Below are 15,602 nucleotides of genomic sequence, written 5' to 3' on the forward strand. Positions count from 1 at the left end.
TTTCAGCCAGTGCAATGAGGCAGGTGGCTCAGCATTGTGCTGGATCACTGGCAGCCTACAATACAGAAGCGGGAATGAGTTCAAGCCTATTGATTTAAGGCTGTGACATGCAAACAGGGCACCTAGCCCCTGTACGAATGTTAGAATGAACACAATGAACCAGAAGATTGGACTTCAAGCAAAGTCCTAATGGAAGGATAAATTACTTAAGTAGAGATTCACACAAGTGCAGTTTTTATAACAGTATGATGTATGAGCAATGTTAGGAATACAGAAGGAATATTATATATACTCCCAGCCATCTAAAAGAGTGAAATGAAAATTAAAGTATTAATATCCTCAGCATTGATGTGAATATTTATGCAGCTGCAAAGGGTTCCAATATGGAAAGAGAAACAATCAAATATTCTGAGAGAAACACTTTAAAATGAAGAACTTCTTAGGAATTTTCAGGAACAACAGTAGGAGAAAGGATTTGTGCTCCCACATAATAAACTAAAGTCAGGATACAATGGTATCTATATTAACAGAAGGACCTTGGTACACTGCTTCGACTGGTGGGGGGGGGGGGCAAACCACAAGAGGGTAGCTGGCAGATCTCATTCCCCATTGAGACAGGGACATGCCTGTCCTAGCTTGCGAAATCAGCTCCTGTGGACTGGGTGGATGAGATCAATGTGAGATCCAATGTCCAGGAAGGAAGTTCTGCATCGCTTTCCAGAGAGCAAAGGGCATGATTGAGTTTTAAAAAAGACCGTAAACAGAAGAATTCAGGGTTCATAAAGCATGAGTTCCGAGTAATAATAATCATTTAAAAAAATCAGAAATGGTTGGCTACATTGATGAGTTTGATTACACAATAGGTAATTGGCTCATGTATATTGAACTATTGGAACAGTATTATCAAGCAAATGAAATAACCAATGAGAGGCAAGTGCCAATTTTGCTGAGTACACATTGGTTTTAAAGGCATACAGTTTGCTTCAAAGTTTGACCGCTCCAACAAAACCATCAGAAATGAGCTTTGCTACTGTTGTAAAAGTAATGCAGGAACACTTAGAACCCAAGCCATTGTAGGTTGCATAAGAGGAATCAAAAAGAAAGGGAGTCCATTTCAGCATACATGGTTGAACCGAAGAAGTTGTCTGAGTAATGTCAGTTTGGTAATGATATGCTGAGATCATTTAGTTTATGGAATCTTCCAAGAAAGCATTCAAAAGTGGCTCCTAACTGAAGCACAGCTTTCATTCAAACCAGCAGTAGAAATTGCTGTTTCAATAGAAACCACAGACAGAGACGCAATTGAGTTACAATCAGGAATGAAGGTGAATGTGAGTAAAATTGCATTGTCTAACAGAAATCAGCCTGGTCCAACAAATTGTATAATCAATGTAGCAGGTGTCTCACATTCACCAAATAAATGCAGATTTAAAGGTGAAATTTACATAAAATGCAACAAAGCAGGTCACATACAAATAGTATGTCAGGCAGAGAAAAATAAATAGTCTGCTCAAAGAGAAAAATATAAAAAGTCAAGTTGTAGTTTCAAAAAGAGCACTAAACTGCATGCTGTTGAAGAAAAATCTGATATTGATGAGAGTGACACAGGATTGTGTAGCCTTGAGATTTACAGTGTGAAAATTAACAACAGACAGGCAATAGGGCTTACACCAGAAGTGAATGGAAAATTAATTAAAATGGAGTTGGATATGGATTTGCCTGTTTCAGTCATTCCACAAAATAAGTTTGAAAGGCAATTCAAAGATACTAAATTGAAGCCTACAGCTATCCAACTAAGAATTTAAACTGGAGAATAGATAACTCCTACGGAAGTGACATCTGTAACTGTGAAATACAACAATCAAAAAGCCACATTGAGTTTTTATGTGGTCAAAGTAGAAGGACCAGTATTGTGGATGTGCAATTGTCTGAGCCAACTACAACTTGATTGGAAATCCATCCACCAATTGCACACCATATCCTCCGCAATAAAGGTACTGGATGATGCCAGAACTGTCTCCACAGGAAATACCATAAACTATCGCCCAACAGTTGATAAACAAGTGTTGGTGCCAACCTCTGTGCTTCTGGTTGGAAAGCATATTGGAACAAGAAAGGACCATGCTGCTCAGAGGAATTGTGAAAGTGATGAAAGGCGTGGTCTGACTACAATAGTTCTTGCAGGAAACATATCTGAGAAAGTGTTTGATATGTTAATCAAGCAGTTACTTACTGTATAAATTATACAGTTACTTACAATATAAATTATATATATATATGATTTTATTAAGCTTTCTTGTTCATTTAAATAATTACGGGTTATATGTAAAAATATGTTAATTGCATACGTTACTATGCTACCTTGTGATACGTGCACATCTTGCTTAAAGTTGAATTTACACCCACAATCTGTGGACTCCCATGTTTCTTTTGATTTCGTTTAATATTGAGAAGTTCTCAAACGTAGTACTGTAAAGGTTTTGGTAGTGTTCTAGTTTGTTCTGTATTTCATTTAAATTTATATACTGTTACTCAGTTAAATGGTAGTTTGCATTATTTAAAAAAATATCTCAACTATTTGCATGAAGCTTTGACTAATTGGGCAGATACTTAAGTGGGTGAAGATGTTATCCCATTGTGTCCCAATCAACTGGAATCCACTGCATTAAGAGCAACTTCAGATAAATTTTGCAAGGGTTTCAGCATAATCAGGAAGGTATTTTAATTTCAACAGCTACAGAAGAGGAGAAACTCCAGGTAGACGAGGCAGTGTTCTTAAGGTGGCATTGGCACAATATCAAGCTTAACCAAAGTTAAGTATGCCTTCATCCAGAAAGCTGAGATTTATTTTGGTCTGTGAACAGTTGAAAATGTGCTGCAGCCGGCAAAAGACAAAATTGAGGCCATCATGAAAACCAGGGCACTTGGAAGTGTTACTGGGCTCAGGTTATTTTTAGGTCTCATTCAACATTGTGCCAGATTCCTACCCAGTCTTGGCATAATAATCACATGATATTATCAATCATTAAAGAAAGACAATAAATGGCTCTGAAATACAGATGACGGTGAAAGACAAAACTCGGCAGTGGATCTGACACCACCTAGTTTGTAGTACATTAGAAAATGAGGTTAGAACATTGTTTATTGTCTTACATGTAGTGAACATGGAAGGCATATCTGACACAAACTAAAGTGAATGTAAATACTGCACCAGTTGAGAAGGAGGTAATGCTGATTATATTTAGTGACCCAGTTTCGCTCTTTCTTGCTGGGAAGAGCATTCACATTATTACTGACCACAATGCTCTGCTACTCAGACTGCGTCCAATATCTATCAATCCCACAATAACAGCATCGTGCGTAGAGGTAGATGAGACTGCGTCAATATGACTGTGACGCAGAATACAGTGCTACGGTAGATCCAATCACAAACAAGATAGATGTCCTGTTTAAACTATCCTATGAAGAGGCCATAACAAAATAGGGGAACAAGAATTTTTATAAATGTCAGATGTTCCAATTACAACAATCGCTACTTAGGAAGCTGGTGTACAAATATCCAGTAGATAGGTAGATTCAGACTTGGGTCTTGCTGAAACTATGAAACCAATTCATTGCTGATAGCGTAATCTACCTAACAACAAAATAGTCGATGAGAGCCATAATGAGATAATATTGCTGAATCCAGAATTGGGTGATACTTAGATAATACCTGGGGAATTTACAAGCTCAAAGCAGGTGAATGGGAAAAGATCACAGAGAGTGCATAAATTGCTTGTTAAACTGCTAACATTTGTAAATTTTGTTAACTAAGCTTGACCTTTTTTTATAAAAAAAAGGAAAGCAATATAGAAATGTAGTAATTTGGTTGTGAACATTTGTTGTTGTTTTACGGCTGTGACATCATTAGAAATTGTGTCAGGTGACAAATGGGATTCTAGACTGCACTGACAGTTCAAGTTTAATTATCATTCAACCATGCATGAACACAACTAAACAACACAGTGTTACTCTGGGGCCAAGGCGCAGGAAGCAGTACCAAAGTCACATACAGCAGAAGGCACATATAGTGTAGTACATACTATATAAAAGGGCAAATATACATATATATGGTGGGAGGAGAAGATGGCAGCGCACGCAGCTCTCCGGTGAAATGATATCGTTTCTGTTAAATAGGGGCGTGGACAATTCTGATTTGATGAAGACAGATGTCAGAAGCAGAGGAACAGCTGGAGAAATTTCTGAAATGCCTGGTTCGCTGCTGTTGTTACTGTGCGATCGAGAATCTCCGAAGGGTAGGCCCCAAAATCCCCGGCTTTGCCTGCTTCTGGCAACCGAGGCTGAGGTCGAAGCGTTCGGATAGAGATGGTGCTTGGTACTCGGTGTCGGAGGGCTGATCAGAGCTTGAAGTTTTCAGACGACTCGGAATTGGACTGTGGTCAGGCATGGCAGGGAGAGTTTCTCCCTTCTCCCATCTGCGTGAGATGTGGGACTTTCAAGAGACTTTGAACTTTTTTACTGTGCCATGGACTGTTCTTCATCAAGTTATGGTATTGTTGCACTGTTGTAACTATATGTTATAATTATGTGGTTTTTGTTAGTTTTTCAGTCTTGGTCTGTCTTTTGTTTCTGTGGTATCACACCGGAGGAATATCGTATCATTTCTTAATCTATGCATTACTAAATGACAATAAAAGAGGACTGCGTGTCCTCATAATCTAATATATATATTATACATACACACACACATATACATATACGCACACACACACACACACACATCAATTAAATACAGTCACACACACAAAAAAAATATAGTCCAATCCCCTGAGTCCATGAATGTTGCAGCAGTCTGCAGTCAAACACAATATGGCTTGATTTGCCAAACCACCATGGGCGCGGGGGCAGCACCAACTCTAGCTTGGATGCTGCGGCAAACTTAAAGCACACCAACTCCAGCGCCTCTCTCCTAGAGCCCTTGAACAGGTAGGGCTTTATTCTATTCTCTGCACATTCCCAAGTGAACTTTGATGAATATTAGGAATCCACAGAGAATCCACATGCAATTCTCTTTCCTAAGTGTGTGCAGATGTTGGTCAACTGGAATAGTTAAGATTAATCTACATTTTTGTTAGTGATAACTCAGGTTATGAAGGTAAGGTCAGAAGTAGAACGAGTGAGCAATTTCAATTTCCTGAGTGTCAATATCTGCGAGGATCTATCTTGCACCCAACATATTCATGCAGCTACAAAGAAGGCAAAGCAGCAGCTATACTTCATTTGGAATTTGAGGAGATTTGGTAAGTCACCAAGGACACTGGCTAATTTCTACAGATGTACTAAGGAGAGCATTCTAACTGACTGTATCACCATCTGGAATGGGGATAGGGATTGGCAGCTACTGCATAGGATCAAAATAAGCTGCAGAGAGTTATAAACTTAGTCAGCTGCATCATGGGCACTAGCCACCGAAGAATCCAGGACATCTACAAGGAGCAATGCCTCAAAAAGGTGGCATCCATCACTAAGAACTCCCACCATCTAGGTCATGCCTTGTTTTCATTGCTACCATCAGGAAGAAGGTACAGAAGCCTGAAGGCACACACTCAACAATTCAGGAACAGCTTCTTCCCATCTGCCATCTAATTTCTGAATGAACATTGAACGCATGAACACTACCCCAGTACATTTTACTTCAATTGTTGCACTACTTATTTAACTATCAGGTGATATTAAACCTGATTCTGAAAGGTAGGTAAATGGAGCAGAGGTATAGATCAGCCATTATATGACTAAATATTGGAACAGGCTCTAGGTGCTGAAGACTATGCTCTAATTACTGTACTTTTACAATTGCTGTGCACTGTTCAGAAGTTCATAGGAAGCGCAGTGACCATGCTGGAGAGAAGAGTTTTCAGTGAATCAAATGTGGACATACACAGTCAGGACAAAATAGAAGGGTAAAACAAGTTAATATTTAGAGCTTGTATAAAACCTTTGTGAACTGCATACCATTGCATTTCCATTTCTGAAAAACAAGGTCCACTGACGAAGGTTCAGAGGTGAAACTAGAACAGACAAGGCTCGAACTATCACGAACATTGAATAGACATTGGCTCCTTTCTTTGCAGGTTTGACTGATGGAGACCTTTAAAATTGTGATTTAACTGCAAAGGATAATGTAAGGATGATATTTTCATTTGAGGTGGAAAGTGAATTCAATATATAAACTCAGGATTATTTTGCCATAGAATATGGTAAGAATGTAGAACTGACTACCCACAGGGAACAGTTGATTCTGAAGGAAGCTGGATATGTCTACATAAAAGAATGATAGTTTATGCTGATAAATATGGAGGAAGAAGCTGGAAATGGTCTCTTGAGGAGCATAACAACAGCATAGGCCAGTAACAGCACCTAGCCTGTTTATAGTATTGTAATTTTTATGTATTTAAATTTTGGGAATATTTTAACGATGTTCAAACTATTAAGAAGGTACTTTATTTTCTTCAACAGCAAGTTCATTTCTCATTAATCTAAGACCTCTCATGGCTTAGGCACATGAGCTTGGCATATGGCTGTGCTCTGATTTACCTAAACCCTAGTCTTTTGAGAATAATTATATTTTTCACATATGAAATCTCTGAATTATGTGTATGCTTCCTTGCAAATTTGAATGGTGAATAGCGAGACACCTGTGATACCTAGTCTGTGTGGTCAAATTATCTTTAACTCCTTTGTGATCATCGAGACTATTTGTAACTCTCCCAAGTCAACAACGTGCATTTTGTTCTTGTTGTTTTAACATAATTGTTGAAAGATGTTCTCCTCAGCAGTTTGCCCATTGGTGTGAGGTGTTTGATCTATGTGCTATTGAATGTAGAAAATTAGTAATTTATCCCTGAAGATTTTCCCTTCCTCAAAAGTTTGGAAACATGGGATTTCATTCTTAAAAAGAAAGTGTTGTTGAAGTAATTGAATCGAGTTATGTTGGGATGAAATTTAGTTTCACTCTATCCATTACCCAACAAAGAGTGCTCAAATCTGCATCAAGAATGCTTATTTCAGAAGGTGGGAGTAACAATATCCAAAGTACATCAACACAGAAATTTGCCTTAGCCCACATATTCTAAACACAGAATATAATAGCAATTAAATTGCAATACAGAGGCAGATTTTAACCGGCAGATGGCATGACCAGGTACAACTGAGGATGACTTTGTTAACTGATGTTCATATAACCATATAACAATTACAGCATGGAAACAGGCCATCTCGGCCCTTCTAGTCCGTGCTGAACTCTTACTCTCACCTGTCCCACTGACCTGCACTCAGCCCATAACCCTCCATTCCTTTCCTGTCCATGTAGTGGTCCAATTTTACTTTAAACAACAACATTGAATCTGCCTCAACCACTTCTGCTGGAAGCTCATTCCACACAGCCACCACTCTCTGAGTAAAGAAGTTCCTCCTCATGTTACCCCTAAACTTTTGCCCTCTAACTCTCAACTCATGTCCTCTTGTTTGAATCTCCCCCACTCTCAATGGAAAAAGCTTATCCATGGATGCTCACAGGCACATGTTTAAGCAACGCCAGCTAGAATGCAGTTCCGAATCTGGGGGAGAGTGGCTGCTTGGGGTGCGCGCTGCCTTTTTTGGTAACAGTGAAAACACCTTCTGTTAGCAGAAACAGGGAACTAATGTAGGTCTTTCGTAACAGTGAGGTCTCGTAAAGCGAACGTTTGAAAAGCGGGGGACACCTGTACTTACTCATCCAATTTACCACCCCATCATCCAGATCATTAATGTATATGACAAACAACATTGAACCCAGTACAGATCCCTGAGGCACACCACTAGTCATCGACCTCCGATCTGACAAACAGTTGTCCACCACTACTCTCTGGTGTCTCCTATCCAGCCACTGCTGAATCCATTTTACTACTTCAATATTAATACCTAACGATTGAACCCTTCCGGTTCAAACCAATAACTTAAAACAATTGCCCAGATTTCTTTCAGTTATAGTATCAAATGGAAAGATAAATAGCAACAAAAAAGAAATAAAAATGTAAGTGCTCAAATGTTGTGGCATAAATTTTGTCTTTGATTCTGAACAGTGGCTGTTGCATCAGCCACAAGTACTTGACTCCAGCCATTCAGTAATTCACTATCAGAGGTGCCGTACAACAGCAATTAATGCCATGAACAAAGCTAAACTTATACCCTTGCTGAATCCAAAAACCGAAAGAGTCATGGGTAAGCTTTCAACAGGAGTTTTTTTTAAAGGTTCGCATGCACACTGATGAAAGATCTTCCTTTGAAACTCACCTCATTCACATTCTGAGAAGCTTTTTATGTGGATCCACTTTTTCCCCATTATTCAGCTAAAATATAGCTTGGTGACTGTTAAGTTAATCCTCTGCATACTGATCTGTCAGATTTGCTTCATGCATGGTGGCATGGGACTAACAATTCTGCAAGCACCCTCTTCCCTTTCAGCTCAATGAAACCAGCTCAACTTTTGTCGCTCCAAAGCTAGAGCTGGAGCTGTAGCCAAACATCTTGCTTGGACAAGGCAGGTCTGCGTTATGCTGAGATCTTCCTTACCTGCAAACTAAATTTATTTCTTATTGCTAGTATGATGACATGTACACTGGTGCATTGTGAATGAAAATTATTCTATCTGGAAATAGGTTTGAAAGTCCAAGCCACTAGTAAGAATCTCAAAACCATGATCGAATATACCTTCCAATTGCAAGTTTACAGCTGCCACTGCAAAACAACAAATTTCATGTCATATATGACAGTGATAATACACTGATTTGAAAGGCAAACTCTCCTCTGCCAGTCTAAACTTTGATAAAATATTGTGTGCATTATGCCTCTGCAAAACTTGGATCTTGATACAGAACACCAGTCACAAAAATCAGCCTATCTGAATGCTGGCCAGTGCGTAATTTCTCTTTTAACTTTGGTAAATTAGTATTTGAGAGAAGGCAATGATTAAGGCAGGATTTCCAAAGGCCAATGGTTTCTGAAATAATGTGACTAAAAAAAGTATACACAACCTTGAACACAGAATCTTTGGCTGTGTTACATAAAGGCCCTTTTCTTACAAACTTTCCAAACATTACAACGCCTACTTCAAGCTGTCAGTTTGGTGAAGATCTCTGACGTACCAACATCATGACTCTAATGCCATGTGCAAATGAATAGATTCTTTTTTTCCCTTGCAATTCTGTAACAGCCTTGCCGATTACTCTGTACTAAGGTACCCGCTTGTGGTGACATTGAGGCTGACCTTGGAGTCACCTCCCCCGCTGCCGCACTCTCCTTTGTCGTACCACCATTTGTTTTTCAATTTGTCCAAGAGGCCTTGTTCATTCAGTTTTAATACTGCGAGGTTAACAGCATTTCTTGAAACAATAAAACATATTTGTAAGAAAATGAACAATTGTAAAAAGTGTACGTGAAAGGAGCACAATAGGACAAATTGGCTATTTTCACGGAATGGCGAAACGCTTGCACATCAAAGAAAGTGTTAATATTGGAAGGTGGCATGAAGGATCACATTGTTCAAAACTGAAGTGTGCGGGATGGGGATTTGCCTTTAAGAAAAGAATTAACATGTCATGCAGTCACACGTTCTTCACATAGGACAGCTTTAACTTTACCAGATTAGTTAAAAATTTAGAAATTTTAAAATTAAAACAGGTACGGACAGTCAAAAACAGACAGCACACAACAAAATAAAATGGATGCATTAAATAATTTAACTATATTACCAGTCTTACTTAATCCAGGTTTTAAATAATGTAGAGATTAAGTTACCTTACTTTCTTGATAATTTAAACAAAAAAAAACAGGAAACATCAGGGTGGGTGGAATACTATAACAACATAGAATATTGTTACACTATTCCACCCACCTTAATGATGCTCCTTTAGGGGTTGCCACTCCATAGCCTTTCGAGTCAAGGTTCCCTCCTACTTTCATGGTGTCACATGGCTTTCTCTGCTCAATGTATTCGTTCATTGTTGATTCTAGTAAGAAGGCAAACTTTCCCTTTGATTTCCGAACTTTAGCAACTCCATCAGCTGTTGTTTTGGTGAACACAGATGGTTCGGCAGACTTCATGTAGGACCACATTTTTTCATAGACAGCTATTTTTGAACGCTGCAGGAAGAAAGAAAATACATAATGCAAGATCAAACTTCAGTTAAATACTTCTTCACTTAAATTTTAAATTTAGAGACTGATCTTGAATTTGTAGTTACATTAAAGTGTCTGGCTTTTCACAAAGATTTACACAAAAATATAGAATAATAGCAGCAGCCGAAAAGTTGATAAGGAATTCTCCAAATTCAAGGGAACATAGAAACATAGAAAATAGGTGCAGGAGTAGGCCATTCGGCCCTTCGAGCCTGCACCGCCATTCATTATGATCATGGCTGATCATCCAACTCAGAACCCCGCCCCAGCCTTCCCTCCATACCCCCTGACCGCCGGAGCCACAAGGGCCATATCTAACTCCCTCTTAAATATAGCCAATGAACTGGCCTCAACAGTTTCCTGTGGCAGAGAATTCCACAGATTCACCACTCTCTGTGTGAAGAAGTTTTTCCTAATCTCGGTCCTAAAAGGCTTCCCCTCTATCCTCAAACTGTGGCCCCTCATTCTGGACTTCCCCAACATCGGGAACAATCTTCCTGCATCTAGCCTGTCCAATCCCTTTAGGATCTTATACGTTTCAATCAGATCCTTCCTCAATCTTCTAAATTCCAACGAGTACAAGCCCAGTTCATCCAGTCTTTCTTCATTTGAAAGTCCTGCCATCCCAGGAATCAATCTGGTGAACCTTCTTTGTACTCCCTCTATGGCAAAGATGTCTTTCCTCAGATTAGGGGACCAAAACTGCACACAATACTCCAGGTGTGGTCTCACCAAGGCCTTGTACAACTGCAGTAGTACCTCCCTGCTCCTGTACTCGAATCCTCTCGCTATAAATGCCAGCATACCGTTCGCCTTTTTCACCGCCTGCTGTACCTGCATGCCCACTTTCAATGACTGGTGTATAATGACACCCAGGTCTCGTTGCACCTCCCCTTTTCCTAATTGGCCACCATTCAGATAATAATCTGTTTTCCTATTTTTGCCACCAAAGTGGATAACTTCACATTTATCCACATTAAATTGCATCTGCCATGAATTTGCCCACTCACCCAACCTATCCAAGTCACCCTGCATCCTCTTAGCATCCTCCTCACAGCTAACACTGCCACCCAGCTTCGTGTCATCTGCAAACTTGGAGATGCTGCATTTAATTCCCTCATCCAAGTCATTAATATATATTGTAAACAAAAACTTTTCGATAGACGTATGCAGACTATGCACCTATGAAGCTGAATAAGGCTATAGCAACTAGGAACAGGAGCAGGTGATGCAGCTTCTTGAGGCTGGTATGCCATTCAGCTAGATTATTGATGATCCAAATGGAGAGGTTAGCTGGAGATTATGTTATGCTAAAGTACATCCTGGCTGGTCTGGTAGCACTCCATAAAATGTAATGAGGAAACTCACCAAGGCAGTTTCGCAGGGTATTTACTTCTTAATGCCATGGGCTAGTATGGAAGGTGATGGACGTAGCCCAGTTTAACACAGGCAAAGCCCTCCCCACCATTGAGTATACTTACATGGAGCATTGCCACAAGAAATCAGCATCCATCATTAAAGACCCCCACCATCCAGGCCGTGCCCTCTTCCCACTCCTACCATTAAAGAGGAGGGACAGCAGCCTGAGGTCCCACACCACTGGGTCATGGAAATACTTATCACCCTACAACCAACTTATTCCTGAACAGGCGTGGATGACTTTACCCTCCACAACTCTGAGCTGATACTACTATCTACAGACCAACTTTCAAGGACTCTCTACAACTCAGGTCGTCAGTATTATTTGTTATTGCACAATTTGCCTTCTTTTGCATGTTAGTTATTAGTCAGTCTTTGTTTATACATACTTCTTGTACATTCTATTATATTTCTTTTTTCCTGTAAATCCCTAAGAGAAAATGAATATTAAGGTAGTATATAGTAACACTTTGGTAATAAATTTACTTTGAACTTAGCATCTCAGACTTAGTGAGCCCAACCACCTCAGACAAGAGCAGCAGGCACAGACAGCCACACCTACAGGTTCCCCTCAAATTACACAGTATTCCGACTTGTAAATGTGCTGTCAATCTTTCACCATTCCTGAGTGCAAACCTTGGGAGTATACCTCCATTAGAAGATGATTACATCACATTCTCAAGGACAACTCTTGCCAATAATGCCCATGTCCCCAAAACACAATATCCATTCTTGTGAAGAGTGTTGAACTATGAGTCCACAGGCATCCCGGTGGAGATCTTTACCCCAAAGTATATTTCTATCAAAGCTGTAAATCATTTTAATATTTAAATACACTTTAAAATTGAAACAGTTCATTTAAAAATATTTGTATTTTCAACACAGATCTTTTTGAGCTGGGAGATTGTGGAAACCTGATTTAAAGAGAATGTGGTTTATGCTTTAGAGTTTAAACAGTGATCTTTTGCATTGGTTTTGACTGACAATGGGTGAATTATGATTGAGTGAAAACTTTACATAAAAGATACACAAACAAGATTAATTAATACAAGGGATAAAAAGATCCAGGTGTGATGAACTGCCTGAAGAAAAAACAATGTATAGTATGTGATATCCAAACCACTAAATTATTAGGCAACAACCATCTCCAAAAAGAGGATGTCTACCCAGGAAATGACCTCATCAGAGTCCTTCAGCATTGCCAGCGACCACTGACAGGAAATACAACTGCAGCTGGTGCTTCAACACAATGGTTGCTAAACAGTTCAGAGGATGAGAATCTGGCAGTGAGTGACTTGCCTCCAGAGATACAAAGCCTTTCCACCCTATACAGTACATGGAACAGGAGAGAACTGTGGTGGAATATGCTCAGATTGCCTGGAAGGGTGGAGCTCTAACAATACTCGATGCCATCCAAATCAAAGTTACCTGCTTGGTGGGCAGCCATCCATCTACCATTTATTCTATTCTATTCATCACCATTTACACAGTTGCTGTGGTAGACTATGGTGAAAAAAATGAACTACACCATCCCCACATGACGATCTTAATCAACAAAAAGCCCAAGTGCTTCAGGTACATGAGAACACCACCATTCCAACACTCTCACTGGGTCTAAATCCTACCTAATGCATTGTGTCATACTATGAAAATAGTGAAAAGATGCAGAACTCTTCCAAAAGGAGTGTGATAGTGCCCATAGTACTCCTGATGTGATTTCACCTATGCCCAGCAGGACTCTGCTCATTTTATTTTCTATCCACTAACACTCAAAGCTTTCCTAAAGACTTGCAGTACAAGTTCCAAATCACTGGAACACATAGATCATTCTGCATCGCAGTGCTTCACAGTGTCTCACCATTTAGATAATAAGTTTATTTCTATTTTCCTTTCCAAAGTGGGCAGGTTCACATTTTCTCACATAAAAGGCCAGTTGCAAAACTTTATTTTATCTATATTCGCTTGTAGCCTCTGTACATTTTATCTAACCTCTTGTATCTTGGACTCATCATTGAATTCAGAGATGTTCTGCAGGGTGCTGAGCCAAAGAGCTGCATACACTTCCCACCCAGTCCCAGGACTGTTCAAATTTCAAAGTTAATTTATGATCAAAGTACAGCATATACAACCCTGAGATTCATTTTCTTCTGGGCATATTCAATAAATCCAATAATCGTAATAGATTCAATGAAAGACCGCACTAACAGGGTGGACATCCAATGTGCAAAAGACAACAAATTGTGCAAACACAAAAAGAAATAATAACAATAAATATATAAACAATAAATTCCAAGAACATGAGACAAAGTGTCCTTGAAAGTAAATCCATAAATTGTAGGAACTTATCAATGATGGGACAAGTAAGTTTATCCCCTCTGGTTCATGAGCCTGAGGGTTGAGGGGTAGTAACTGTTCCTGAACCTGCTGATGCATCTTCCTGATGCAGCAGTGAGAAGAGATGATGAGCTGGGTAGTGGTGGGTCTCTGATGGTGAATGCTGCTCTACAATGCTCTGTGTAGATATGCTCAACAGTGAGGAAGTCTTTACCCGAGACGTACTGTGGCATATCCACTATTTTTTTTGTAGGATTTTCACTTTAAGGGCATTGGTGCTTCCATACCAGGCAGTGATGCAGCCAGTCAATATACTTGCCACTACACATCTACAGAAGTTTTTCAAATGTTAGATGTCATGCTGATTCTTCACAAATTTCTAAGGAACTAGAGGTAATGCTGTACTTTCTTCATAATTGCACTTATGTGCTGGGCCTAGAGCAGGTCCTCTGATATGATAGCACAGAGGGTTTTAAAAGTTGCTGACCCTCTCCTCCTCTGGTCCCCTGATGAGGACTGGCTCATGGACCTCCGGTTTCCTCCTCCTGATGTCAAAAAACAGCACCTTGGTCTTGCTGAGATTGAGTAGGATGTTGTTGTTGCGGCATCTCTCAGCCAGATTTTCAATATGCCTCCTATATGCTGATTCACTACCACCTTTGACTCAGCCTATGACAGCAGTGTTTTAAGAAAACTTACATATGGCATTGGAACTGTGTTTAGTCATACAGTCATAAGTGTAAAGCAAGTAGAGCAGGGGACTAAGCACACGGCGTTGTCATGCTCCTGTGCTGATGGAGACTGTAGAGGAGATAGTGTTGCCAATCTGAACTGACTGGGGTCTCCATGTGAGGAAATTGAGGATCCAATTGCTCAAGGAGTCATTGATGCCAAAGTATTGAGCCTATTCATGAGTTTTGAGGGGATGATAGTATCGAATGCTGAGCTTTAGTCGATAAAGTACATCTTGATGTATGCAACTTTGCTGGCCAGATGTTTCAGGGTTGATTGAATTGGTATTTGCTGTGGACTTGTGCTGGTAGGCAAACTGGAGTGGATCCAAGTCATTTCACCAGCAGGATTTGATATATTTCATCACCAACCTCTCGAAACACTTCTTCGCTGTGGATGTAAGTGATACTGGATGAGAGCCACGTTCTTCTTAGGCCCCAGTATTATTGAAGCCTGCTTGAAACAGGTGGGTACCTCAGAGTGCCAAAGTGAGAGGTTAAACATCTCAGTGAACATGCTAACAAGCAGATCAGCATGTCTTTATTACTTGGCTGGGTACCCTATCTGGGCTGGATGCTTTCTATGGGTTTACCCTGCTGAAGGATGCTCTCACATTGACCTCATAGAGCAGCGGTCCCCAACCACCGGGCCGCAAAGCATGTGCTACCGGGCCATGAGGAATCGATATGAGTCAGCTGCACCTTGCCTCATTCCCTGTCACGCACTGTTGATCTTGAACATAGGGTTGCCAACTGTCCGGTATTTGCAGGGACATCCCGGGTATTGGTCTAAATTGGTTTGTCCCATACGAGACCGCCCTTGTCCCGTATTTCCTCACACTAAGGTAGAGTGCTCCTATGAAACCTTTCATGCTGAAATGACGTGAAGCGAAGAAGCAATTA

The 15,602-nt window shown here is 40.1% G+C and overlaps 1 protein-coding gene across 6 annotated transcripts in view; it reads right to left on the reverse strand.

Moving 5' to 3' along the window:
- Positions 1–15,602, reverse strand: part of gria3b (glutamate receptor, ionotropic, AMPA 3b) — a 390,090-nt gene that overhangs the window by 6,568 nt on the left and 367,920 nt on the right. For 3 of the 6 annotated variants that reach the window (XR_010019539.1, XM_063060956.1, XM_063060954.1), the window contains exons 13-14: positions 9,932–10,179; positions 9,305–9,419 (exon numbers count right to left, since the gene is read on the reverse strand). Coding sequence is in view for 5 of the 6 variants with exons in the window: in XM_063060956.1 (XP_062917026.1) it covers positions 9,305–9,419; positions 9,932–10,179 (363 nt within the window). In the remaining variant the exon portion in view is untranslated. Of the gene's footprint in view, positions 1–9,304; positions 9,420–9,931; positions 10,180–15,602 lie in introns of those variants that run through there. The other 3 variants (XM_063060957.1, XM_063060958.1, XM_063060955.1) reach the window with 2 other exon arrangements.

Source organism: Mobula hypostoma, chromosome 10, assembly GCF_963921235.1.
Source record: "Mobula hypostoma chromosome 10, sMobHyp1.1, whole genome shotgun sequence".
NCBI lineage: Eukaryota > Metazoa > Chordata > Chondrichthyes > Myliobatiformes > Myliobatidae > Mobula > Mobula hypostoma.